Source organism: Ceratotherium simum, chromosome 1 (genome assembly GCF_057802395.1).
Source record: "Ceratotherium simum simum isolate JZ-2026a chromosome 1, ASM5780239v1, whole genome shotgun sequence".
Classification (NCBI taxonomy): domain Eukaryota; kingdom Metazoa; phylum Chordata; class Mammalia; order Perissodactyla; family Rhinocerotidae; genus Ceratotherium; species Ceratotherium simum.
The window spans coordinates 10,948,461-10,975,379 of NC_141900.1; the positions used below are offsets into that span (position 1 = coordinate 10,948,461).

General features: G+C 43.3%; 1 protein-coding gene across 3 annotated transcripts in view; it reads left to right on the forward strand.

The window, feature by feature from the left end:
* Positions 1–1,714: 1,714 nt before the first annotated feature.
* EGFR (epidermal growth factor receptor) overlaps positions 1,715–26,919 on the forward strand; it is a 201,864-nt gene continuing 176,659 nt past the window's right edge. For 2 of the 3 annotated variants that reach the window (XM_004438373.3, XM_014793664.2), the window contains exon 1: positions 1,716–2,174. In XM_004438373.3, the coding sequence (XP_004438430.2) occupies positions 2,087–2,174 (88 nt within the window). In that variant the 5' untranslated portion in view covers positions 1,716–2,086. Of the gene's footprint in view, positions 2,175–26,919 lie in introns of all 3 variants that reach the window. The other variant, XM_087434015.1, reaches the window with a different exon arrangement.

Sequence of the window (26,919 nt, forward strand, 5' to 3'; positions counted from 1 at the left end):
TCACAAAGCTCTGCTTCTTGAGATGCCATCAGATCATGTGGAGGGACATTATAAGAAGACAGCACCGTGAAGGTGGTGCTGTCTATTCTAAAAGCAGTCAGTGAGAGCTGGGATACCTTCACACACTGTGTGCTTTGGGGGATTTATGGGATAAATTTCTATGCAGTCTTAAAGATTAGTTGTAGCTTCAGTTGATTAGTGTATTAACATATGGACAATAGATTTGTGCCACCTCTCATGTTTCCTTGACAGATGGCTTAGAGCCAAATCGGTGGCCCTTGCTGAGGAAATGCAGGACCTGGGTGTGCGCAGGTCTTCTCTAAGACTCTCCTGGCTTCACTCTACCTTCCACTGTTGTGTTTCCAGTTTGACCTTCTCTAATTTGTGTAATTTTTCTGTAGCTGTGTCTTTACATACTTCTTGAAGTCCTTGTTCGGAACATGTGGAGGGAACCAAACCCATAGCCTGCAGAATCTTCATAGCCTTCTCCACCCAGGGGCTAAACGAGTTCAGAGGGCTCAGTGGTCTTCCTGATTTCTTAAAACAAATGAATACAAATGACTCTCAGTTCAGAGGAAAAGTCATGGGCTCTGTGGATGGTGAGGAGCCCGGTGCCCTGCGCTTGCTGGGTGGGAAGGAAGGATGCACAGTTCCTCTTCTCCATGGACAGGAAAGGTCCCAGTCTTAACTCCATTTCCTTTAGGTTTGTGATCCCTTCTTCAACAGTGGGGAGACCAGCGCTGAACCTGCCTGAATGTCACCAGTGGATCTTGGGAGGAGAAGAGGGGATTTGGTTGTAAAATGGGGCCTGAGGACATGTATCCTGTGGGCGGAGGAGCAGTGGGAGTAGGGCAGACTTTGCTGAGAGAGTTGAGCTCAAGTTCCTGCAGCCCGAGAAAGCATACTTTCTTCTGGCCAAATCCTTAGCAAATTTCCCTGGCTTTTCTCCTGCTTGAGTTATGTGTGGCTGTCTCAGGACAATGGGGCACCTGGCTTCTCTAAAAGTGTAATTTTTCGCAAAGTTTTGCGAGGTAATTTACCCCCATTTATTTGCTTTTCAAGTACCCCTGGATGATTCCCAGCATATGAAACGCTGTGGGTTCCCTCGGTACTCATGCATTCATTCAACAAACATTTCCCAAGGCCTGTCTCTGTGCCAGGAGTTGGGTGCCCTCATTTCAGACGATTTTGAGGGTGACAGGATCTGAAGGACCCTCGTACCTTAGAGCACCCTCTCAGACACCTGGCACAGCAAGGCGCAGCAAAGGACAACGAGGCTGCCAGGCTAGCCTCTGACCCCCCACTAGGATCCCGGGGTGCTGTGGAGGAGTTGGGGGCCGGAGTACAGGGTTTTTTTTCCTCATCCCATCCTGGGCCTAAGGCTCAGCTAGTCTGCCCAGAGCTGGTACAAGTTCGCTCCTCAAGTTAGAGGGTGGGGCGGGGAAATGGGAACCCTGTACAAATGAGGATCGACGGAGGCTGGCCCCGGAGAGAGCAGGGCGAGTCCTCGCGGACCGGGTCCTGGGGGACAGCGCAGGGAACGCCCCACTCGGAAGTTAACTCTTACGGGCACCCTCGGGTCCCGCACGCCGCCCCCGCTCCCGCCCTTACTGAGCGCTCGGGCCCACGGGGGCCACCGCCGTCCCCACCTCCTAGTGGCTGCCTGCCTGTGGTCCTAGCTGCTGGCTCTTCCTCCCTCCTCCTCGTATTCTGCTCCTCCTCTGCTCCTCCCGATCCCTCCTCCTCCTCCTGGTCCCTCCTCCTTCCAGCCCAGCCTTCGCTCCCGCGCCCCCGCCCCGCGAGCTAGACGTCTGGGCAGCCCCCAGCGCAGCGCGGCGGCCGCAGCCTCCGCCCCCGGCACGGTGTGCACGCCCGCGGCCAGGGCGGCCGAATCCCGCGCGAGCCCCGAGCGAGCCCCGGCCGCCGCCTCCCGGTCCGGGCAACAGGCTACCTCCGCGTCCGCCGGAGTCCCCGCCTCGCCGCCGCCGCCGCGCACGGCGCCCGACTCCGACTCCCACTCCGACTCCGACTCCGACTCCGTCCGGGGCTAACTGCGGAGACCCGGAGCGAGCGTCTCGGAGGCAGGATGCGATCCTCGGGGACGGTCGGCGCCGCGCTCCTGGTGCTGCTGGCTGCGCACTTCCCGGCGAGTCCGGCGCTGGAGGAGAAGAAAGGTAAGGGCGTGCCCCCCGGCCCCGCGCCGCCGTCCCGGCCCAGCCCGCGCTCGGCGCACCGGCTCCGCGTCCCGCGCCGCCCGCCGCTCCTTTCCTGTTTCCTTGAGGGTCGGCTGCGCCTCTGGCCGGGACCGTGGGAGGCAGTGGACGTTTCGTTTCTGGGCTGGGCGAGTCCGCGGCGGCCCGAGGAGGGGACACTCCGGACGCGGGGCCGCGGGGCTGCGGGCGGGTGTGGGAACTGTCGCCCGGAGCTCGGCGCCCGGAGCGCTCGCAACTTTCCGGCTTCACTTTCCTGCCTTCCTGCGCGGGGTCGACGGCCGAGGGAGAAAACTTGACGCGGGGTGGGCGCGGGGCGGCTCGTGTTTCCGCACGTGCGCCCCGGGCTGTCACCTGGGGGTCCAACCGTGCCGGGGGACGCCCCCGAGGGGCTTAGGGAAGCTGAGGATGGACCGGCGGGAATCCACCCCACCCCTCTCCGACCTCCTGGGACAGGAGCGGACGCTCCGCGTCTCACACTTAAGGTGGCTCGCTGCACCCGGCCTTGCCAGCCTGGGTCCCGGCCCCGCTCTTGGCTCCTTGCAAGCCCTTTTCCCGGGTGTGGAGCCGCAGCCTTGAACCGGGAGGCCGGAGAACTCGTCTGCCACTACCTACCTGTGGCTACCGGGAAGGGAGGACTTAGTTTCGTCTTCGGCAAGAGAAGGAGGGTGGGGTCGGACCCCGCCTGGGGCGCAGATCCTTCGCTCCGCGCGGTCTTGCTGCCGCCCCGGGACCCAGGCTCCCTGCCAGCCCAGAGCTCCCTCCCCGGCGCCCGCGCCCCTTGAGCGCGTGGGTCTCGTGAAGTGGTGGCTTCCTGGGAACTCTCGAGATTTGGCCCCACCTGCTGCCCTTTGGTCACCTCTCTAGGCTTTGCGGTGGAGCTGGACAGAGCGGTGGGACCGGCCGCGGCTGGACAGCTGGGTCCTGGTGCCGACCTCTCTGTGGGCGGAACCCATCTGGCCAGGTCCCCATAGTTTTTCAAAATAAAGCTCATAGCAAACTTTCCACCTCAAAATCCCCAGATTTTTTCTTTGGGATGTTTCTTTTAGCTTTTTGAAGAGTTTGACATTGGGCCAACCAAAATATTAAACTTAATTGAAAAAAGAAAGGACTGATGTCCATGGTGCACGTGTGGCAAATGTCCAGACCCAGCGTGAGCGAGTCTGGCTTCGTGAGTACCGACCATATAGGCACTTGACCTGAGAAACATGCCTCGGAAGGTTTAATTGCACAGTTTCAAAATCGAGCAGCCCGGGTTCCAAGAGTCAGGTCTGTACTTGCTGGTGATGCCATTGGCACAGAGAAGAGGAGTTTGAGGCTGAGTGCGTTTGTTGGGGGAGCGTTAAGGCAAAAAGCAGTGGTTCCCAAACTTTGTTGCAAATTAGAATCACTTGGGATTTAAAACGAAACAAAACAAAAATCGATGTCTGGCTCCCACCTCTAGACATGCTGATTTCGTTGGTCTGGGGTGAGACCTGGGCATCCGGGTTTTTAAAAGCTCCTCAGGTGATTCTGTTGGACAGCGAGGTTTGGGGAACCCTGGCACAGAGGAGAGATTGGTCAAGTCTTGGGAAAGATTACCTGCCAATGTAAGGAGCTCTTTTGGAACTTCTGGAGTTCTAACAGTCTTGCAAAATGTGGGACAGAGGAGGTGGGAGGTGATTTCAGTACTAAGGGATTAGTCTTTTCCCTGAAAGCTTTTCCTCTCTACGGAGGCTGCAGGGCTCCGCCTTCTCCGTTCTGTGCCCCAGTGGCTGTGAGCCTGTTCCTGAATTGGCTGACTGCAGGGTTCTCTGAGGCAGGTGGTCTCTCCCTTCTTGCTGCAGGGGACCCCATCCTTATTCTAGATTAAATTCTTAGAGCGCCTCCAAAGCATCACTTCTCACTCCAGAAATGATCCCAGCTCATTGCTGTTACCTGTTTGAACACTACTATTAGTGCTTGGAGATTTGTTTCTGAGAAAAACATAAATACCACTTATTTTGCCTGTTAGTCCCATATTTGCTTAAAACAGAATGCTCCTGAATAAAATAGTGAGTGTAGGTGAACACATGTCATTCAGTTAAAGTAACATGAAAAGACCAAATTTAAGGAGCAAATTATTAAAAATATAAGATGAGGTCTTTTTACAAAAAGTGTCGAAGACTCATCAATCAAATTTAGTCAGTTTTGTTCAGGAAAATTTATTCATTTTAAAGAGATTTATTTGGTTCTGAGATATGGTATCTTCTGTTCTTTGTTGCACTTAGTACTGTCAGACACTGTTTCAAGTGTCCTTTTAATCCTTACATCAAGCGTATGATGTGGGTACCCTCATTATATGTGAGGAAACTGAGGTACAGAGAGGTAAAGTGACTTTCCCAGTTAGTAAGAGGCAGAACCAGGATTTGAACTCAGGCCTTCCAGCCCCAGAGCCCTCCCTCAACCACCTGCCTCCACTGCCTTGCGTGAGTCCTGGTTTTAGGAAAGCCAGGGTAAGTGTGTGTGAGCATCTAACGTCAGATGCTGGGACGGGGAGGGAAGGGCCCGGGAACAGGCTCGTTAGGAAGGCCCCTTGTGTGAGTCTGTTCATGGTCTAGACTGCTGCTCACAATTACTCAGTGGTCACCGTGGCCACCTTTCGTGAAGGCAGCTGTCACCAAATTAACCGTGAACTTGGAAATTGCTCGAGAGATGTTGAGCAAGCCCCTTGCTCTTGCACAACAGAAGTAAAAGTGTTGCCCTAGAAGCGATCCTGGGTGGTATTCCAAGGAGTGAGGAATTCCTTACCGGACAAGCCTGCCCTGGCCCCTCCTCTGAAAACATTCTTGGTTGGTTAGGTCTGGGCTGTATTGAAGGGAACAGACTCAGGGATTCTGAATCTTATCCAAAGTGAACCGTCCTTTCTCTCAGGAGATGAGATCTGAGGAAGCCCAGTTCAGTCCTGGCCTGGAAGCCAGGAGGCCTGTCTTCCCATTCCAGCTCGGTGTGAATCTGGACGTGTCACTTACCAGCTCCAGCTTCTGAGTCCTCATTTCTGAATTCAGTGAATACTTATTGAGTGCGTAGAATGTGCCAGACATTATGAGTTAAAAGGAAAGGGGTAATCTTAATGGTTTCTATTATTGCTTTCAGAATGTGATTCTTTAAGCCACTAATTAAGTATTAGTAAAATGCTTTTCAAATCTGAAAAGGAGACTGGTGGTCTCTATTTCTATCCTATGTTCACACCCATGGAGCTCTGTCTAGAGGTAAGTGGCTGATAGCTCCCACAGGCTTTTGACTGTCATTTCTGGCTTCAAATATTTAGTTTCATAGTCCATAAGTTTTCAAAAACTTATTCTGAATTTTGAAGAAGCCAATTGCCAAAATCCATTGTGCTACATATTTAGACTTGGTCCACATGACAGCACTAACATGTTTTGAAATGTTTTTAGAGGTAGTGTCAATAACGATGAAGGATTTCACCCTGTTTAAAAAGAAAATACTCTGTTTTTCCTTTGATCTAAAGTTCCAGGACCAGCAGCTAGTGTCTGAAACTTTTTTGACAGGAGTTGCAAGCCAATTGTAATATTAAATTGATGATTATGGGTGTTTAAGGGACGATAGCCCCATGCTGGTGTCCCAGACCCTGAAATGGGGATGGGATCAGAATGGTGGGGACACTTAGCTTGTTGAAGGACCCACCTGGGAAATTATTTGACCCTTGCCATGTGGCTTGCTGTAAAAGTGGTGTTTGTGTGTGTGTGTTTTATTTTGGACTTAGTAAGTACAGTAGAAATGGGCTTATTTAAAATTAAGTTTTACTGGTAGGGGTATGTTTTGAGACAAGATCCAAATTCTAGAATATGGTTTACCTATGCATTGTTTCCACGTAAATACAATTTAAAAACTAGATTCTGCTCCTCAGATCTGTACTGAATGAATGCCGTTTTGTTTTCTTCTGTCACCTATGGACATTTGAAATTATGATCAGAAACATTTTTGGTCTCCGTTAATTACTACTGGTTTATACTGGAACCATCAACACATAGGGAATAAATAAATATAAAAAAGTATAAGTCTTAGCTTTTGCTCCTCGATCATTTTCATTTGACGTCATCGCTTCTGCCCATACCTTATTTCTCATTTTCCTCCTAAAAGGTTGTCTTTTCTAAGAACGTTCCAACAGTTGGCTCTTTGCACAACATCTAAGGGTAGTCTGCCATCCGGCCATGCGCATAAGCAGGTTAGTTTGAATTTGGGCAAGGATCCAGGCTTTGAGATTTACATCAAAAAACCAGTTTGACTGAAATTTTCACTTTTTCAGAGTCATTAGGTACAGCTTCCTTCCTACACGTTTAGATAGACACACTCAATTCAACTCTCTATAAAGTTTCCTGAGCCAGCTGGGAGCAGGAGAGTTGGTGGGGCCAGTGAGCCGTGGTGGCTTGTTTACTTAGCCCTGTTAGAGGCTAAGTGTTGGATTTGACATTTTAATCTCTGAAGTATAATATCTAATGCCTGACCCTGTTGACTAAGCATCAGTGAATTACATATGCTTAAAGTAAATTTTACTCTTACCAGACAAATTTCAGTAGCTTGCTTAAGAAAGTAGTGTGAAAGCTAGCATGGAGGGATAGCTAAGCTCTAGGCATTTCCTTCTCTGCTCCACATTATCTCCCATTCTGGTGGGTTCTCACGAAAAGATGCAGAGTCCAAGTGTCTTTTCTGAATATATCTGGAACTTCTCATTAACAAGAGCCCTAAATTGCAGTTCCAGGGACTAATGGTTGATGAGAATGCCTGTACACAGTCCTAAATACACCCACAGTTGCACCCTGTTACTAGTACGCCAGCACACGTGGCCTTGATTTAGTATAAATAATTACACAAATTAACCACTACTGTTTGTCCTTTGAGTATAAGGACAAGTATTGCTACCTATTACAACGTGGGCTTTTATTTGCATTTTTTTCTTTATGCTCCAGCCACGGTGACCAATTTGTGCTGTTCCACATTTTGAGCTGTAGGAATGAATCAGAGTTGGTACTTGCCCTTAAGTGTCTGCAAGTCGATTAGGGAAAGAGCGATCTATAGAATGACAAGTGTGAAAATGTCACAGAAACAATGATAGAATTCTGTACAGGATAAAGAAGTCTTCTGGTATTAGTCTTTGCTTTTAATTCTACCTAGAGAGGGGGCCAGGGATAGCCCCAAATGGAAAGGATTACTTATTTGAGCCTGCAAAGAGCTATGGATGTTTCCCCACAGATTACCATGTGACGTGCATACCAAGAGAAGTGCCAGTAGTAGCTATGTTCTGAAGAGCACTGGTTGTTCAGCGTAATGGGACAGGAAGGGTAGATGGTGAGGCTACAGTTCATGGAGAGCTTCACTATCCTCCTGTATGAAAGGAGGGTCTCTGTGGAGTTGTAAGCTAGGAACCGGCGTGAGGTGTTTGGTGTCTCAGGAAGATAACTCTAGCAGCAATGTGGGGAATGGATTGTGGAGGCAACACTGGAAGCAGGGAGATCAGTGGTGAATGAGACATGGAGAGACCATGAAGCAGGAGCAATGAGGATGCAGAACAGGTGACTCAGACTGATCAGGAGGTAGAACTGATTGGTCATTATATGAGTATAGGAAATGGAGAATCCCAGGATGACACACAGCCCTCTGACTTGGATGCCTGGATAAATATGGAATCCATTCTTGGAGGCTGTGAATGCTCCAGGAGGAGTAGAGTCAATTGAGGGGATTCGAAGTGTTCAGGTGGAAGAGGCCAGGACACAGTAGAGTATACCAGTCTGGAGCCCAAGAGAGCAGTGTGGCCTTGAATTGTAGTTTTATTGGATACTTCAATTGCAGGTATTACCTTTAGCTGTAGAATAACCCGCCCCAGCCTGTCTCGTGCTCACTGTCGCCATCCATATTGAGCCAGGCCGAGTTCTGGGTTACTGGCTGCTTTCCAGACAAGGCTGCTGTGGTTAGCAGCCTGATTAGTTGCAGGAATCAGCAACTGATAAATAATATATTGAGCATATAAGTACATTGGGAATCATATTTGTATGTTGCTGCAAATCCTCAGATGGGAATCCCCCATTTCTTATTTAAGACAGCATCAGATTACTTGGTTTTGTACTTTAGTGACTGAACAAAAAAAACTAGGAGGTGACTTTTTTCTTTTTTTAAGCAGTAGTTTTTGAACCTTGAACGTACCTTAGATCATGCAAGGAGCTTTTGAAAATGAGGGTGCCTTGCTCCACTCCAGACCAATTGAGTCAACATTTCTGGGGGATGGAGCAGCATACACATTTTTGAAAACTCCCTGGGCCATTCTGATGAGTGGATTAAGTGGTGTGTGTAGCTTGTGGCAGAGAAGAAATTTGTATTTGTTCTCCAACTCCCATTTCTTTCTCATTGTGTGAGCTTCCTCAAGATCCAGGAAGAGTTTTATATTTCATTAGTAAATCAGTCTCAAAGTTACATGTTTTTCATGAATTATTCCATGAAAATTCTGCTACAATGGCTCTCAGAGTGTGTTCCCCAAGACAACAGAAGCAGCACCTTGAACTTGATAGGAATGCACGTTCTTGGATTCTAAACCCAGACCTCAGAATAAGATACTGTGGGATGGGGCCCAAATCTGTGAACACAAGACCTCTGGGAGATTCTGCGCTTCCGAGTTCGAGAACTGCTGATACACTCTGCAGACCTCGTGTGGGCTTGGGATGTACTAAAGGAACGAGGGAGCTGTGCTTGTCCGTAAAGGACTCACATTTGGAAGGGCCGAGCAGGGAGAGAGACGCGTGAACAGTCACTGTATGCAGCGTCTTATAATAGAGGGATTTGGGACTTCGGTGGGAGCCCAGGAAAGGGGGTAATTCGACCTCTGTGGTAGGGGCAGTTTCTCAAAAAGAACATTTAGCTGGACTTCGAAGAATGAGATTTTGCCTGGTCTCCAGGCAAAGGGAAGAGAATGAGAAGATGCTGTGGGCCTGATGCTGGGGTTTCAGAATTTCCTGCTTTATTTTTCTAAATGACCATCAGGAAACTTACAGTGTCAAAAGTAGAGTGCCCAAGAGGTGACACATTTTGCATTTAAAAATTGAGGTGGTCATTTGGTCATTTTTTTTTTTTTGAGTAACAACTAGATGTGAGCAATTGAACTAGAATCTGGAATATGGTTGATCATTTTAACCTTCTCCCAATAGCATGATTTGTCCCTAAAAGTTGTTAGAATAAGAAAGATGACTACTTCACATCCTTTATGTAACTCCTACTACAGAAAGCAAAGAAAGGAAGCAGATGTCTGCATAATTCTGATTTATTGTCTGCGTAACAATCAATACATGTTGAATCACACTGACTCAGAGAGTCTCTCAGATTAACTGAGCCACCGCCACTTGGGAGTTAGAAGATGTGCATTTCCTGACTCACTGTTGAAACTTGCACAGATTCACCTGTTTGTTTGCAGAGATCATTTGGAAGCTAACAGGTAGATTTGTACCAAATAGAGGATAAACTAGGGCTGTCATGCAGCCTGTCTATTCGTGCCTTTATGTCAAAGGAAAGAGAGAAGGGGTTCTAGACCATTGTTTATTTAGCAGCTGTTTTCAGAGCGTTTTTGAAGGATTTTATTTAAGAGCAGAAATGTGGTATCTGAAGGTTCTACTGCTGTGGGCATGCAGGCCTGCACATGATGGTGACGTCATGATGGCTTTACCAGCTGTGCTTCCTTGCACGTGACATCATTGTGACCATGTGTTGACTGTCTTTTCTTTTACTTCAGGTTTTGGAGAAAATTAATGCATTGCATATAGTCTCTCCAATATGGTAAACTGACATTTGTATGTGAAAAACTCTGGATTTTTAGTTTCTTTGCCCATACTCATAAATTTGTCACTATTTTGGTGTCTAGAATAAAAACAAATCATTTATTGAATCTAGTACTAACTTGCAAGATTCTTTTTTTTACTAAAGTATATTTTAATATAGTATTAGAAAGTTAAACAATTATCATCTCTTTTACAAGAAAATAAAAAAAACCCCAGAACCCCCAATTTCATCCATTTTTATTAAGTCCAGATGAATGACAGAAAAACAAAAGGTGGTTGTTGGAGAATTATTATGTCACCTATTGGTTTTTAAGGTAGTGATTTTAAGTAGCTTTTAAGAATGATGGATTTCAGAATGTTTTCTTGGTTTTTATTTGCTGCAAAGTTAATAAAGAATCAGAAACCTTATCCTTAGAGTTCATTCTTGGTTTCTGTATCTCTGATGCCTTTTCCTGGTACGTTATGCATGTGAGAATAATGTATTGCCTTAATCTGTCCTTCCTCCTTTCTCTCTGCCTTCCTCCCTTCCTTCCTTCCTCTCTTTCTTTCTTTTTTTTGCAAGCTGTTATGAATAAGTCTTCACAGAGAAAGAATTTTGGCAAATGACTGCAAAAACATACTATATAATTTCTTAAAGTTAGAAAATGTCAAAGACATTCAGTGGTTCTGACTATTTTTAATACAAATATGCATATACATGTTTCATTCCTTGAGAAGTGGTGTTGCTTAAGGAGTTTTTCTTAGGACATAGCTTATTGTATTTTTTTTCCCTGTAATCTGTTGTTAGTTACAATAGGAAGAGAAAACAGGTTAGAATCTACCTTCCCAGTTTCAACTTTCCTGAAATAACCAAACTAGATGGTTCCAAGTCTCCTTCCACCTGGAAACATTTATGAAATTAAAAGCAAATCTAAATGTGTGCAAGACATGTATTTAAACATGTACATAATAAGTGTGTTGTCCCTATAATTTAGGTGCTAACGTATTGATGTCATAATAATAATAACACTTCGTATTTGTACAGCACTTGACAGTTTACACAATGCCTTAACACCCATCTCTCCGAGCCTCCTAACAACCCCACAGGGTGGGTGTAATTACCCAAGTTTGAAGGGGAGGGACTCACAGATTCCACAGTGTGACTGTGATCCCTGGGCTGGTCAACATGCAGGTTCCAGGAGCTTTTCCTGCTGTGCAACTGACACAGCAGGTTGTACAGATGCTCTTCACAATCTCTTTATGTTCTGCTCCAGTTTTATTCCTTTCCCACTTTTTCTATTGTTTTGAAGTATTTTTTCAGAGTTAAGTCTTTTATGTATGTATTATAATTGCCCGTTTCATAAAATATAGGGCAATGAATTTATGAGCCTTGAAAATATTTACTTTAGAAATTAGAAGTATGACTTTTTAAAGTTGTGTCATAAGCTTCTGTAAATTTGCCAGACCTATAAATACTTGAAGAAAAAATGAGGGGAGAAAGCAGCTTGATGTAGTAGTTGGGTCAGGTAGCAATGCCTGTGGCTACATGTGGTAATTCACTCACAGATAAGAGTCATTTCTGTGATTTAAATGGATCACACACTTAAACTCATTAGGGTGTGTAAGCAGCTATTACAAGAAGAGACAAACTTCACAAATAGTTGGCACTACAGGATTGCTCGTTGTTTATCTCTACTCTTTATAAGAAGCTATTCTGGCTGGGAATATACTTTGAAGAATTGACTTTAAGGAGAAATTATTACAAAAATCAAAATTATTCACTTTGAGGAGCTTTGTTTGTTGAACGAATGGAACGTGGAATGACAGTAGAGCTCTCATTGATGGTGATATACCTTTTCTAAGAGAAGTGTCAAAATACAGTGCCCATTTTCCCCCATTAGGAGGGAAAGAACTTTGTTTTGTTATTGTTTATTCCTAACATAGTGGGAACTTTCAGTACTCCTGCAGAAATTCCCCAATAGCATATTTATATTTCATAATTATAAAGCGAACTAGGAAAAAGTCCCGTATGTGAGCTGAATCATTGATCTTCAGTTACCATTGATGGACTGCAGTTTAGAGAATATCACTAAGAGAACACATGGATTCTTTGAGCCTGAGATGATGCATCTCTCGTTGAAAAGTAAACTTTTCCAGTAAACAGGCAGTTAGTGTATTGATTTCAGGATGGCTTTAGGAATTGGACCTCTGTGTCTTGCAAAAGTTATTTGGGCTAAAGCTATGCCATTTCACCTTGAACCAACTAAGTCTGCCCAGCCAAGGCAGAACAGAAAGTTGAGCAACTTGGTGAAATGGGACAACATAGTCAGACACGTTGCTCAGTTTTTCACTTCACTTTTGTCTTCTATAGACTCCTTCTTGTTTAAATGGAAATTTAGTGATGTGCCTGGTTTGGAGGAGAGGTATTGAGTGAGAAAAGTCCCAGATGGATGGAAGACTTGGGTGGTTATCTGAGTCCATCTTCCCTCGTGACACAGTGTTGTTCTTAAAGTCTCGGCTAGAAAGGCTAGGCTTTTGGATTGTTGGGCAATGGCTACTAAATATTCATAATGTTGCTCAGTTGCAAAAACAAAACATTCAAACTATGGCCGGGGAAATAAGTAGTCATGAATTCAAGGCCTGAACCATGCCAATGGAGCCAATGAAAATGGGATGCCAAGGCGAGGAAAGTTGCCAATAGTGTGTTCTTCTATTGCAATTTCGGGGATTTTTTTTTCTTTCCTCCCTGGACTTCATTTCAGAAGGAGGTTGGACTTTATTTCCCCCCTAGGCTGCATTCTTTCATTTAGGTGATAAAGGAAGAGTAGAATGGGATGGTCACCGCAGGTAAAATGCAATGATGGTGAGCTCAGGGATGCTGAATGCACTTTGTAGTCCAGTAGAAGTTTTACAGGCTGGGTGGCTTCTGAACACTGTTTACAAGGTTGATTTTTAATTAAAAGAGAAGCACTAGGTACCACATAATGTAATCACAGTAGTGCTGATCTTGTGATCATCACATGTCCTGTTCACAAGATGTCCTCCAAGCCAAAAAAGGCCCAGGCTAAGTGTTAAGTGTATTTTCAAAAGTGACAGATAGTAATTAATTAATACCCAGTGATTTTGAAAGGAGCCATCAAACATGCCAACTCAATAGCATGATCTTAGAGATGCAGAGAGAACGGTGAGATTATTGAGTCTGTCTCTGTCTGAGGAAGCAGCTTTGTGCAGTGGGGCAGAGGTTCAGTGTGCCTCTCAGGGGAAAAAAGTGTGTCTGCAGATGAATTTCCTTTGCAAGAGAGTTTATTCCTGTGAAGTTTCACTCTCTGAGTAGAGCTTTATCTGCACACACTTCTATTGTGCAGCAAGCAGAACCTGGCGTGATCCGGATTGGCTCTGACATTTTGGGGGGGTGTGTATCATGACATAAGGAACCAGGATTTACAGGCTTACCTTCCTTTAGAAGAGCGTTGATTTTGTTGTTGTTTTTCCTGTATAGCCCTGGGCCGGTTTTTAAACTGCTCTTGATTTTATTATACAGCCTGATGATTTATTCCTGTGTTGTTTTCACATTAGGACTTTTATGATGGTTCCTGTGAAGGCCTCATTTCTGGTCTGTTTTCCCCTGCTGAGCCTTTCTTTGCTTTCCTCACTAAAGCACATGTGGCAGTGATGGCCACACACGTTTCCCCAGTCCAGTCTTTTTGTCTTCGTGGTCCCTGGACACCTGGACCATCTCATGAGGAGAAAGACAAATACCCTGCCTGGAGCCCTTGGCCCTTTCAGCAATAGTTAAGGTTCCTAAAGAGAGAAGAGAATGGATCTGTATTCCCCCTTTCAGTTATGATTGGATCTGAAGTTAACTGAGCTGTTTCAGGCAATGCCCAGTGCACTTGTGGTGGGTTCTGAGCCACTGCACGCCCACACCCAGGGGCCGCTACTTCCATCTGGGACTCCATCCTCAGAACTGCCTTAGGCTTCTTGTCCTTCACCAAGTTTGTAATAAGAAGACCTGCAGGTGCTTACGTTGGAACCATGAAAATACACCATTTATCTATCCATCTTTTAACCTATCTATCTATCTAGCATTGTTTTAGATTTTGCAAGGTAACAGACTGGTCATGAAGTAACATATACTAGAGATTTGCTCTTTCCTACCAGCAGCATATAAAAGTTATTTTTAAAGTTGTTTTAAATCTGTGAGTAAAAATAAATTGGTTTTGTGGCAAGAAACACCAAAAATGGAAAAGCTAACAGTTCAAAGATGATAATTTATTTCCTAGGCATTGCTAGCAGCGTAGTTGCTTCAGACAGTGAGAGGATTTAATGAGATATTTGACTTACAAATGGATTGAAGGGTGGTCTAACCTTTGTGCTGGTTTTGCCATCCATGGGCTTTTGGAGCGGTACTGGCTCCTTCAGGGGCTGTGACATGCTTGGGACCCATACATTTGAAACATCAAAGACACAGCGGAAGTGACTGTTGCCCCTGACACAGAAGGCTTTGGGAGGCAAACGTTTATTTTCTTTGAATATTAACTTTATGGTTAGCATTTTTTTTTTTTTTTAATATTAAGAAGGGGAGACAAAAATGTGTGGTTAGAAAGGTTAGGATTAAAGAAGTTAACTGTTGTATGTCCCCTAGATGATGTTTTTAAGCATTAAGTTCTTCACTTGCAAAACACATTTTAGAGTAGGTATTTGTTTGAACTTAATGGTTTCATCTTATTTTTTCTCAATTTTTTTGTTACTTAATAGAGAAGTTGAGGAATTTTTTTAATTGTTGTAGTTCTTAGAAAAGTCCTACTAAAACCAAAATACTGACTACCTTATGTAAATATGAATAGTAGTTTACTGCAATAGCAAAGCTTTTTGTTGTTAACTTTTTATTTTTAAAGAATTACAGATTCACGGGAAGTTGCAAAATAGACACAGAGAGGTCCTGTGCACTCCTCCAGCCTCCCCCAATGGAACATCTTAGTAGCAAAGTTTTAGGTATTTAGTTTGACATTTTTATCTAATATTAACCTAGGGTAAACATTCACTGTTTTAATTAGCTAGTGGGGTGATATTATAGAAATCATAGCCTTCACAATACTGTTTAGAAGTTAATTGTTTTTAAGTGAAATTTTTTGGTCTTTAACATTTGGAGGCCATCGAGGCACGAGGAGGAAAAGGGAACAAGGGAACGAGGGAGAACATTGGTCAACAGACAGACAAATAGAGAAATAGAGAGAGAGAGATGGATTGACTAGACAAACCAAACACTCTCTTGTAGTTTTCAGATTAATTCGCTGAGTGTGTATTCTGTGCAAATCACAGGAGGTTGGATTTTTGTGTGTGTGCCCCTCTCTGCAGCCTGTGTTTTTTCCCATCTCTCTGGTCTGTTTTGCTGTTTTCATTTCTGGGATAGGTACCTATCCCGGGTGAGGGTCTTCTAGGATGCTGGTGACGGCATGGTTCTTGATTCACACACTGGTTACAAAGATGCAGTCGTTTGGTGAAACATCCATGGGGCTGCACAGTTTTGATTTGCACACTTTTCTACATGTATGTTCTACTGTAATAAAAAGTTGTAAATGCTGGACTCACAGTCACTTGGTAGAGATGATAAAAAAACCTACTGGGAAAGCCAACATTTTATTAGAGAATTCAGGATCTCAAAGAAGGTATTTGACTTAAAGTCAAGGCAATGCATCTCTTCTTTGTTTTGGTATAAGTAGTAAAAAGATCTCTTCAGCTCAAGTTGACACTCCTCTTACTTACTCAATGTACTCTAAGTCAATTACAAATTATTTTAAAAATAGGGTTGAAAAAGGATAGCAACAAAGTGGCAAACTCCTGCTGCTTTACGTGTATATAAATTCCTCTAAGGAAAGCCTCTTTTAGCAGGTATTAACCAACTGCAGAATCCTTGCAGAAAGACAGTGTCGTTCAGGGGTAACCACAGCTTCCTTCCCTGTCTGTCACCTCCCAGGGTCAGGTTCTTGTGGAGCTGTATTCAGACCAACACAGGGAAAGAGGAGAGAAAACAATCCCGTGGTAAAGGAAAGCTCCCAGTTCACACAGCAAATGAATTCCCACACTGCAGATCCTTTGTGGGAGTTTTAGAGCCTTCCAGATCTCCAAGCATTCTGAGGCCTCATTCTAACAGCTATTATATTGCATAGCCATAAACTATGTTTCCAATACAGCAGGGGTGGTTTATTTTAATAGATTGAATATAATTGAGTATAATATGAATCTTATGTTCGTATTTCATTTTCATTTTTCAGTTCAGTTCAGCTCAATAGGCATGCTTAAATGTTTACTGCATGCTGTGTTGCAAAAAGCTGCCGGGTGCTGGATTACATAGACAGAAAATGTAGTCTCTGCCCCCAGGAGCCTGTAGTCCAGAACCCCATTCATTCCATCGCATTCAGGAAAATGAGCATTCAGTCTAATGTTGATTTGTGAGTGCTTCAGAACTGAAATGAAAATCACAGGAAGCCAGAATGGGTTCACTGAAATGCGCACGTGTGCACCTGTGTGTGTGTGTGTGTGTGTGTGTGTGAGTGTTAAGCATAACATAGCTTTGCAGAGCACTGCACAGCTTTCTCAGAGCCTTTACACACTGTGTCTCACTTGAATAATCGTGTGAGAAGAGCCTCATTTCCCTTTTTGATTTCTTGATCAGGGTGATACAGTAGATAACAAGTGTCAAGCTTCCGTGCTCATAGAAGGACCGAATTAGTTCTGAAAATCTGTGTATTCTCTTCATGTTTCTAAGTTGACATCTAAAATTGTTTACCATAAGCTTAACATTTGTAAAAGAGACAATTTCAATCATTTGGTAAAGCAGCCAGTCAACTCATTTACTTTCTGCCAGAAAGATTTTTACGTTTTTTTCTGATCAAAAAACTTTTTTTCTTTTTTTGAGGAAGATTGGCCCTAAGCTAACATCTGTTGCCAAACTTCTCCCTTTTTTCCTTTTTTCTCCCCAATGCCCCAGTAGATAGTTGTATGTCATAGCTGTACATCCTCCTAGTTGCTCTATGTGGGACACCGTCTCAGCATGGCTTGTGAGCTGTGCGTTGGTGCGCGCCCGGGATCCAAATCTGAGAAGCTGGGGCCGCCGGAGCCGAGCACACGAACTTAACTGCTATGCCACCAGGCCGACCCCCAAAAACTTGTGAATGCTTTCCTCAGAAGATCCATCTCGGTTCTGAAGGCCAGTTCTACGGTGGATATTTTGACATGTTGATGGGAAGATGGGGCGGGGAGACGAGTCATGATTTGGTGACTGGAGGAAGGAAGCCGCCTCCGCCTTCAGTGTTTCAGTGCTGAGTCAGGCACCCTGCTCTCCCTTTGTGTGGCACCTGGAAGGGTTTGCACTGGGGCTGAAACACTGACGGTTGAAGATGACAAGAGGGGTGACTGTGAAAGGGGCGGTAGAAAGGAGAAGCTGGTGCCATGGCACAATCAGGTGGGTCGGCTTTAGGAGAGAACACGATAGAAGGTGAAAACCTGGAAGGTGGTCTGCTGTGCCCGTGTCTCTGGGAAGTCCTGTACCATGGGAGACCCTCACCCCAGTGTGAGCTCTGCTGCCTTGTGTCTGAGGACATCAGCAGCGCGGTAGTGTGCAAACACCGAGTAGAGGAAAAGAGGAAACAGGCCCTGCCTGGAGCACTGGCCCTTTCAACAGCAGTCATGCTTCCTGCAGAGGAGGCCGTGGACTGTGGACGGCACACTCAGTGAATGCTGCTGAGCGGACCCCCTCACACTGGAGGCGCCTTGCGTTATACAGCAGCATTTTATTGAGCACCTACTGTGTGTCATGACTCGGGCTGGGCTTGCTTCGGGGATGTAAACATGTGTTGATCCCCCCTCAAGGAGGCTTTTAAATAGCAGTGCAACAATTATTAAAAAAGTCGTTTTCTCAAACTGGGAGCCACAAATGTACCCTTGGGGAAGGGCCTGAGAATTTTATAAGATTTTAAAATTTTGTTTATTCTTTTTGAGGGTAATCATAAATTCTTTTGAACTTATGTGCAGACTGAACCATTTTGTAGCAGTGAATCACAATCATCCTCTGTGTGTGTGTGTGTGTGTGTATGTTTATGGTAAACCCCACCTCACAACGATATGACTTTAAACAGTCACTTGTGTCTTAAGGAAGTAAGAGGAGAAAGGAAAGCTGTTGTTTTATATTGACCCACATATTTACCTCGTGCTTCCCTTCTCTTCGGTCATTCATTCCTGCACTGCCCATTGTCTGTTGCCTGAAAACAGTTGCCTCAAACATTTGCTCAGTTTTTGGTTGTTCACAGCAGGAGAACAGGTCTGGTACCAGTCACTCAGCAGTGGCCAGAAGCAGAAGTGTATGGGTGAAATTTTTATAACTTAAAAACTTCCTTCCACAGTTAGTGCTTTTCCAATTGGGGTCCAAGGAAACTGTTTTTCTGTAAAAAGGGCTCATATATTATTAAATTCGAGAAACATCACTATAAGTGAATGTATGTCCTAGATGTAATGGAGCTCAGAGAAACAGAGAGATACTCTGTCTTGTTCAACATACTGTATTAGGGACCTGAACATTAAGCACTTGGTTGACATTTGGGTAGCAAAAATAAACCAAGGCTCGGCAGTCCTGTTGCACAGGTCGTGCTGTAAGGAGACCTAGAAGACGGGTGTGAGGAGCAGTGGAGATGGCGAAGTGTGGGAGCCTGGAGAACAGTTCAAACAGCTGAGGGTGTTTAATGGGAAGGAGAGGAACTTTGAGGGGCCATATCTGCCTCTGTATGTTGGCAGGGAGAAGAGGATGTGGGGACGAGACAAGGTAGTGAAAGGCACTGGAGGCACAAATCATTTCAGCTCATAATCCAGAGAGGAATGTGCTTCAGTGAGGGAGAGCCCCTCTGTCCCTGGAGGTGTTTGTGGACCAAGCAGTCACTTGTGGGGTTATTACTGAGGTACAGGTTCATTTATAGAGAGAGTAAGAACGGAAGGCCTAGGAATACTTGCATATGTAGGTATTTAAGAAATAAACTCTGTGCATCCTGTTTCTTTTCATATTTTCTTGTGCTGTCACAGTGGTCACAAAGGAAGCAGTCCCTGAACTGTGACCCCAACAGGCGGCGAGCAAGGAGCTAACTGTTCCTGAGGAATTGAGACTGAAGGATGCTGGGGAGAGATGGGGTTCACTTTTGCCTGATATCTTTCTCTTTCTTAGACCAACTAATTAAGCTCTGACACGTGGCTGTCCTCTTAACTCACACACTGATGGTGAAGCAGAAATTCAGAATTCCCTGAATGTGTCACAGTTTGTAAGCAAGTGTTCTTAAACAAGTTTTTGTATAGATTAGAATCAGCGTTGTCTCCACCGAGTTGTGTTCCGACAGAGAAAGTTGCTTGTCGGAAAGTCTCGTTGCGGGGATATATGAGTTTTCTGCATCAGGCTTGGAATCTGGCCATGTGGGGGTCAGAAGAATGATTTTTTCCCCAGGAAAATATAAAAAGTGGATTATTCCTCTGTAGCTAGATTGCGTATGAACTTTCTGTGGAACTACTGTATATATATATATATATCCTGCATTTCTTCAAAGAGCTGTTAATCCTGAGACTGACAGCTAAAGTCAAGTAGAATTCAGAGATACTTAAGAAAAAGGTGGACTTAGAAAATCTGCATGATTATATGCCCTCTGTTTGATGTAGTTGGAACATTTTTCCATTGGAGAGAAGCTTTGGTAAATAAAAAAATGGGTGATTAGACCTTTGCAGTGTATTTTACCCATTGCTATTTTTATTTCAGAACTGGTTTAAAATATTACAAAGTAATATTTAAAAGTGCTTTCCTAAACTCTTCTTTACTCTACATTTTATTATCGGATTACTAAATAACTAGAGAGAGACTTTCTTTGTTTTTGTTTTTCAGCGTCTACTTATAAAGCATGTTTTTTGAATTACCGTGTTTTGGGGACAGCATGCCTTTTCCCAGAAAATCTCAGGTTAACATTAAATAGGCACTGGATGTTTATCTGATCTTGTTTATAGGAGCATGAGAAATTCAGTAACCTTTGTATATACTTTATGCTACTAACTAGGTAAGAGGTCATTTGAACATTTAGAATTTCACTATCAACTTCTAAAATTGGCAGGTGAAGTGTGCTGCATCTATATCAGAGAATGGTTGTTATTCATCTAGGAATAAAATTACCTATGTGAGAAAGAACACATGTGGTTCTATTTGGAAATCTCTACGTTCAGTGACAGAAACCCCAACAACTTCATGTCTTTCCCGAGTTAACAAGGCCACTCTGGGCTGTTCACAATGATGGACAACCTTAGTAAATTCCGTCTGGGCCTCTGTTGTGGTCAATGTCATGACTGTAGGCATGAGGTCAGAGTCATTGATTATGGGTGGAAGTTACATATAAAGACATGGAGTGAGCCTGAGGTAATTTGCACTTCTTTTCTGGCATTCTAAATTCGTGATCATTATTTGTGTTCTGGTAGAGCTTTCTCACTAGATGGAAAGCTCCATGTGAAAAGCAGCTGTCTGGTTCATTCAGCCCATAACTCCCAGCACCATGCATGTACACAGTGGGTACTAAATAAATACCAACTACATGCATTACATATCTAAGATATGATTGCATTTGAGATAAACTTCTGAAACCCTAACACATCTTTATTCACTGACAAGCATGAATGTATTGAAAAAAAGGGAAAAAAGAGACTTCGTTTAAACAAGCAAATGATTAGGTTATAATGATCTCAATTCATGAATTTCCTTGTTGGCCTTCTTTATACTTAATTAGGAGTACGTAGAAAAACAAACATGTTTAAAGGAGTGTGACAAGTGTTTTCTTATTTTACTTTTCAGAGAATTTGTCTCTAAAATAAAGAACATAGATTGGTTTAAAAGTATTTTTAAGGAATTAGTAGTTCGATTAAAATTGACTTATCAGGGAAAAGTATGCCTTTTCTTCATGCAATCATGACTAGACCTCTTCATATAGAAGGGTCTAAGAACTATCTGCAGTATTCACCATCATCCAAACAACTCGGGGGATGGATTTCTATTTTTTTTTTTTTAATTCAAATTGGTAGACCTTGGCAGGCAGTTCAGAGTAGTATAGGGTCTTCAGAGTCCCCTTAGCAATTAAAAAACTAATTATTTTGCATGGAATATGATAAAGTGATTTTAGGTGGATAATAAAAGTTCATAACCATGACAACTCTTAAATAGTACATCAAAGAAAAATACGTTTGACTTTCATTTACCTTGGAAATAACTATTAACTGTAACCTCAAGAAACACTATGAACAGTGAGCTTGCTCCATGCCAGAGTGTTGTGAAAGTCAAATAGCTGGTGGTTATTTATTAATGACAAGAGGCAGAAGTCATGTCCTGTCTGTCTGTCTGGATCTGCTCGGGGTTGGCACAATGATAAGACCACAGGTACTAAATGAGGAGTTATTAATGAAATAGAATTGAATTTCAATGACAGGGAAAGCAAAGTTCATTTAATCCTGTGACTCATATCCCAAATATCATATGCTTTTTTACACTCAGTGCAAGATTTCCCCCGTGTTTGATTTCTATTTCTGTGTGCGTGGATGTGAGTGAGAATCTCCTTTACAAAGGGAGTTAATGCAATTTACTTTATGTAAGTGTGTGAGGGAGTTATGAAGATAGAAAATTTTGAACCATCAACCAGATGATTTTTTGAATCTTCAAACCAGAAGACCTAAAATAGGGGGAATCAAAAGAATTATCTACACAAAATAATGATAGCAGGTCAGACTTTGCTGCCACACATGATTCTGGAGAGGAGTATTGGTCTTGACTTTTTGCACGTACGAGTTTACCTAATGGTTCTTTCTTATTTCTCTAGAAATGGAAATTAGCATGGCAGGTGACTTTATTGGGATGTAGAGGCTGTGAACTTCCTTTTGTTGTTTTTTAAGATAGACTGTCACATTTATTTTATTTTTTTTCTTTCTTTTTTTTTTTTTTTTGTGAGGAGATCAGCCCCGTGCTAACATCTGCCAGTCCTCCTCTTTTTTTTGCTGAGGAAGACTGGCCCTGGGCTAACATCTGTGCCCATCTTCCTCCACTTTATATGGGACGCCGCCATGGCTTGCCAAGCAGTGCGTCGGGGCGCGCCAGGGATCTGAACCTGTGAACCCCGGGCCGCCGCAGCAGAGCGCGCGCACTTAACCGCTTGCGCCACCGGGCCGGCCCCTAGACTATCACATTTAAATGTCAAATATTATGATAAACTGGCATCCTTTAGAAATATAAAGCACAGCCCTCTATTAGTATATACTCTACTATTTCAAATCGAATGCTATCTGTCCTTCAAGCTGCCATTTAGTGACTGTCTACTATATGCAAGTTGTTACCCTCAAAGTTAGGACTTAAAATACTGCCTAGGACTTGAGTTGCAGATGAAGTTAATAGATTTCAGGAATATGGGGGTCTAGACCAGCAGTTCTCAACTGGAGACGATTCTGCCCGCCTCCCGTCAGGAGACATTTGGCAATGTCAGGAGCGATTTTTGGTTTTCACACTGGACTGTGTTACTGGCGTCTAGTGGGTGGAGGCCAGGGATGCTGTGAAACCTTCTGTAATGCCTAGCACAGCCACCACCACGAGGAATGATCCCAGCCCCGAATGTGAATAGTGCTGAGGTTGAGAAATCCTGGGCTGGGCCTAGCCAACCATATTCAGCTCTTACTTACCCATCTTCTTTAATATTGCACTAGAATACACTTGTCTTCTTTATTCCTCTTGCTTTGGCATTACTTATTCCTTTGCCTGAGTTTCTCATGTGCCCAGAAGTGCAGCAGCCAGCGCGGAGTTTGGCATTCCTGTCAGGTTGCACTCAGCCAGCATTCCAGCTTCACCTGCACCAGCTTGTCCAACCTGAAGACTCACCGAGTGAAAGCAAGAGTCGTGTGAAGACGCCTTAATTAAACCCACCATGAACTTGCTTAAAAAGGAATCAGTGAGGCGCTGGCATTAGAAATTGGCTCCTTCACTGTTGTAGAAACAACATACATTTAACATAAAACTTGTGCTTTTCGTTTTCCTTCTTTTTTTCCCCCTCGTAGTGCAAGAGCACCATTAGGTGCTCCCTCACCACTCCCTCAGAACCGGAAGAAAAACCAGCTTGTTCTAGCCCAGCTTTGTCGTGGAGAGAAGGCAGCTGCTCCATTCTGAAATATCCTTTCTCTGAGAGCAGCCTGTCCAAGGGGGAAAATGTGTTTAATAGTTTGAATTACGCAAGTGAATGGTAAATGTCTATGTGTTTCTGCTTTATGGTACTGTAGAACAATGCTAAGGTTTTAGATTACTCCATCTAATGGCCTAGCAGAAGGAAAGGAAGACTTCTGCTGGGCAGAGGTCACTGCATCAGTATTGGGGCCCTGACCCACCAGCCACCCGAAATCTCTGAAAGAGCTGAGAAGTCACCATGCCTTTGGCTGTGCCTGAAGGGAATTACCAGCGTCTTGGAACAGGGCGTCACATCTGTGGGGTGTTCCCTTGGTATTTGGGCAGGGCAGATGATCAAGGGTCCTGTTGGAATTGTTAGCCAACTTGAAAAACAAATCTGATTGTGAGCTTGAGTTCAGTAACACTTGTTTTTCCCCATAATTCATGTGTATCATAAAACAATAATTTCTTGAACTTTAGAGCCACACCTATAATGGTGCCTGGCATACAACAGGTGCTCAATAAATATTTGTTGAGTGAATGAATGAGTTCAGAACTGGATGGGAGCTTGGTTTAACGCTCTCATTTAACAACAATGAAATAGATATTTTCAAATGTTTCACTCCATTAAGTAAGATTTTAAAAAAATTTTACTTTATCATATATATTAGTTATTGCTCTATCTATATGAATACAATGCAAGTATTCCTCTCCATATAAATTAATAAGTTTTAGAGAACCAAACAGAATTTTTTTTATAAATTAGACACATTTTAATCAAATTCGTTGTGACTATACCCAGCTACAAAACTGACTGAGATTTATTTGGACTCGTATAGGATATGTTTTTTCCAATAAAAGACCCCCGTTTTCCCATCTGTAAAAAGGAGTTAGATGTCATTAGCTAAGGTACCATCCAAGTCTAAGAAAAATGCCCTAAAGAGAAGATCCTAGACAGTGTTCCCAGGGGTCCGGGAGCCCCTGAGTCAGCACTGCACTTAGTGACTGTGTGACCTCGTAGAGGCACCTCTTTGTGCCTCAGTTTCCTCAAACGCCAACATAATGGCACGTAAGACATAGGACCGTAGTGAGGATTCTGAGAGGTACATGTTAACTATTTTATTGCTGCTGCTGCTGTTATTGATGTTGTGGTTTCTAGATGGCTGCCATCCAGCAAAGTAACTGTGAGCCACCTTGGTGGCTGTGGGGCGCTTGAAATGTGGCTCGTCCAAACTAAGACGTGCTGTGAGTGTAGAATACGTAGTGGATTTTGACAACTTAGTACAAGAAAAAGTATGTAAAAACCTCATTAATACTTTTTTGAATTAATTACACATTGAAATGAAAATATTTTGGGTATATTGCATTAAATAAAATATATTATTAAGGCTAATTTCAGCTGTTTCTTTTTACATTAATGTGGCTACTACAAAATTTTAAATGACGCATGTGGCTGGCATTACATTACTAGACTGGACTGTGGGCAGTATGTGTGGTGAAGGTCCCAGAAATGGGCTGCATATTAGTTACAACCTTAAAGTATTTCCTAGTCTCCTCCACTTCCAAATCTTGGATCTTGACCCTGAATGTCTACTTTTGTAGGCTTTATTTTAACTCTGAAGAGTTGGCATTAATAGATGAGAAAGAATAAGCATCTAGGCAAATATGGATTTAATTTCCTTTTTGACTGTTCTGCTCTGGCCAAGGGAAGGTACTGTTTAAGCATAAATCTGTTTCCAGTAAATGGAGTGAAATTCACTTCCTTACTCTTCAGAGAGCCTACTGAGAAAGTGTCACTAAACTTGCATGTGGGTCATCCTTTACGGCATAGGCTTCATTATAAAGGGCAGCACCTGGCTTGGTGCTTCTTCAGTCAGTGTTTCCCAGCTGTTTCTTAGACACATGTTAGTCTTAATAAATGTTCTTGAAAAAAAGCATTCTGTGGTCAATCAAGCTTGGAAAGCAATGCATCTACAAGACCTCTTCTTGTGTACATTTCATGTTAAAGGTTCTCAAAAGTCCTGTAATAAAAAAGCCAATCTAACATTGTTACAACCCAAAATTTCTCAAATTTATTTGACCACAGAATCATTTTTTTCAAAGAACGTCCATGAGACACACCCCGCTGTCTGCATGGAACACAGTTTCAGAAACACTCTCTCAAATAATGAAAAGTGTCCACTCACCTGAGCAGTGTTTTCAGGGAAGGGCAGGTTGAAACAGTCCCTATGAAATGTTTGAGACTACTCTTTACTTAATGCTTGTGTTGGAAGAGATCACTGATAAAAGTGCTTCTCTAAAAAGAGTGAAGGGGAAAAACACAGAGTAATTGCTGTTTTGCAAGTATGTCAACCTCTTATTAATACTGTTCTTATTCTTGGTTTGTCAAATGACATTAAAAATAATGCCTTGTTTAGATAAGTAACATAAGGAAAAAATTTCTAAAGGTCTGCCTTAACTTTATATTTATTTATAATTAGTCTATTTCCTGAAAATAGTTGAGACATCCTGTGCGAGTTACCAATATGATAGGGCCATTCTAGCAAAATTGTGAAGTAACAAAAACACAGTCATAAAGCAGAGGAGAGGGCTCTGCTAGGGCTGTTGGTGGTTGTGGCAGGTGAGCATGGGAGCCAGCTCTGAGTCCCCTCCTGCAGGGAGGCCTTTGCAGGTGCCTGGTCCGAACTCCAGGCCTGGTTTGATTGCTGCCGAAGTCACAGTATGCAAGGCCAGCTCTGGGGGTATCTCCTAGAACATCTAGTTACTGCAGATTTCAGTTTAGAGGATTATGCATTACTGGAGTATTGTTATTCAGAAAAACTTCTTTATTAAAAAAACTTGAAAAGAAAGAAGCTTAATGCATTCAATCAAAATGTTTTTTAAATGGAAAATATATTGTGTGTGTACTTGATCTGGCCTGCTGCTTTTAAAACTGGGGTCAAAGAAATCTGTGTGCAACCATATGTCTGGTAAAGGGTTAATTACCAGAATATGTCAGGAATTCTTATAACTCAATAGCAAAAAAACAAATAATCCAATTAAAAAATGGGCAAAGGCCATGAATAGACATATTTTCCAAAGAAGGCCTACAAATGGCCAACAGGTACATGAAAAGGTGCTCAATATCACTAATCATCTGGGATATGCAAATCAAAACCACAGTGAGATATCACCGCACACCTGATAGAATGGCTATTATCAAAAAGACGAGAGATAACAAGTGTTGGTGAGGATGTGGAGAAAAGGGAACCCTTGTGCATTGTTGGTAGAAATGTGAACTGGTACAGCCACTATGGAAAACAGTATGGAGTTCCTCAAGAAATTAAAAATAGAACTACTATATGATCCAGCAATCCCACTTCTGGGTATTTATCCAAAGGAAATTAAATCAGTATCTCAAAGAGATATCTGCACCCCCATATTCACTGCAGCATTGTTTACAATTGCCAAGATATGGAAACAACCGAAGTGTCCACCTCCAGATGAATGGATACAGAAAAAGATGATACAATGGAATATTATTCAGCCGTAAAGAAGAAGGAAATCCTGCCATTTGTGACAAGATGAATGAACCTGGAAGACATTATTCTAAGTGAAATAAGCCAGACAGAGAAAGACAAATATTGTATTATCTCATTTATGTGTGGAATCTAAAAAAAAACGTTGAACTCATAGAATGGTGGTTGCCAGGGGCTGGAGGGTGCGGGAAATGAGGAGATGCTGGTCA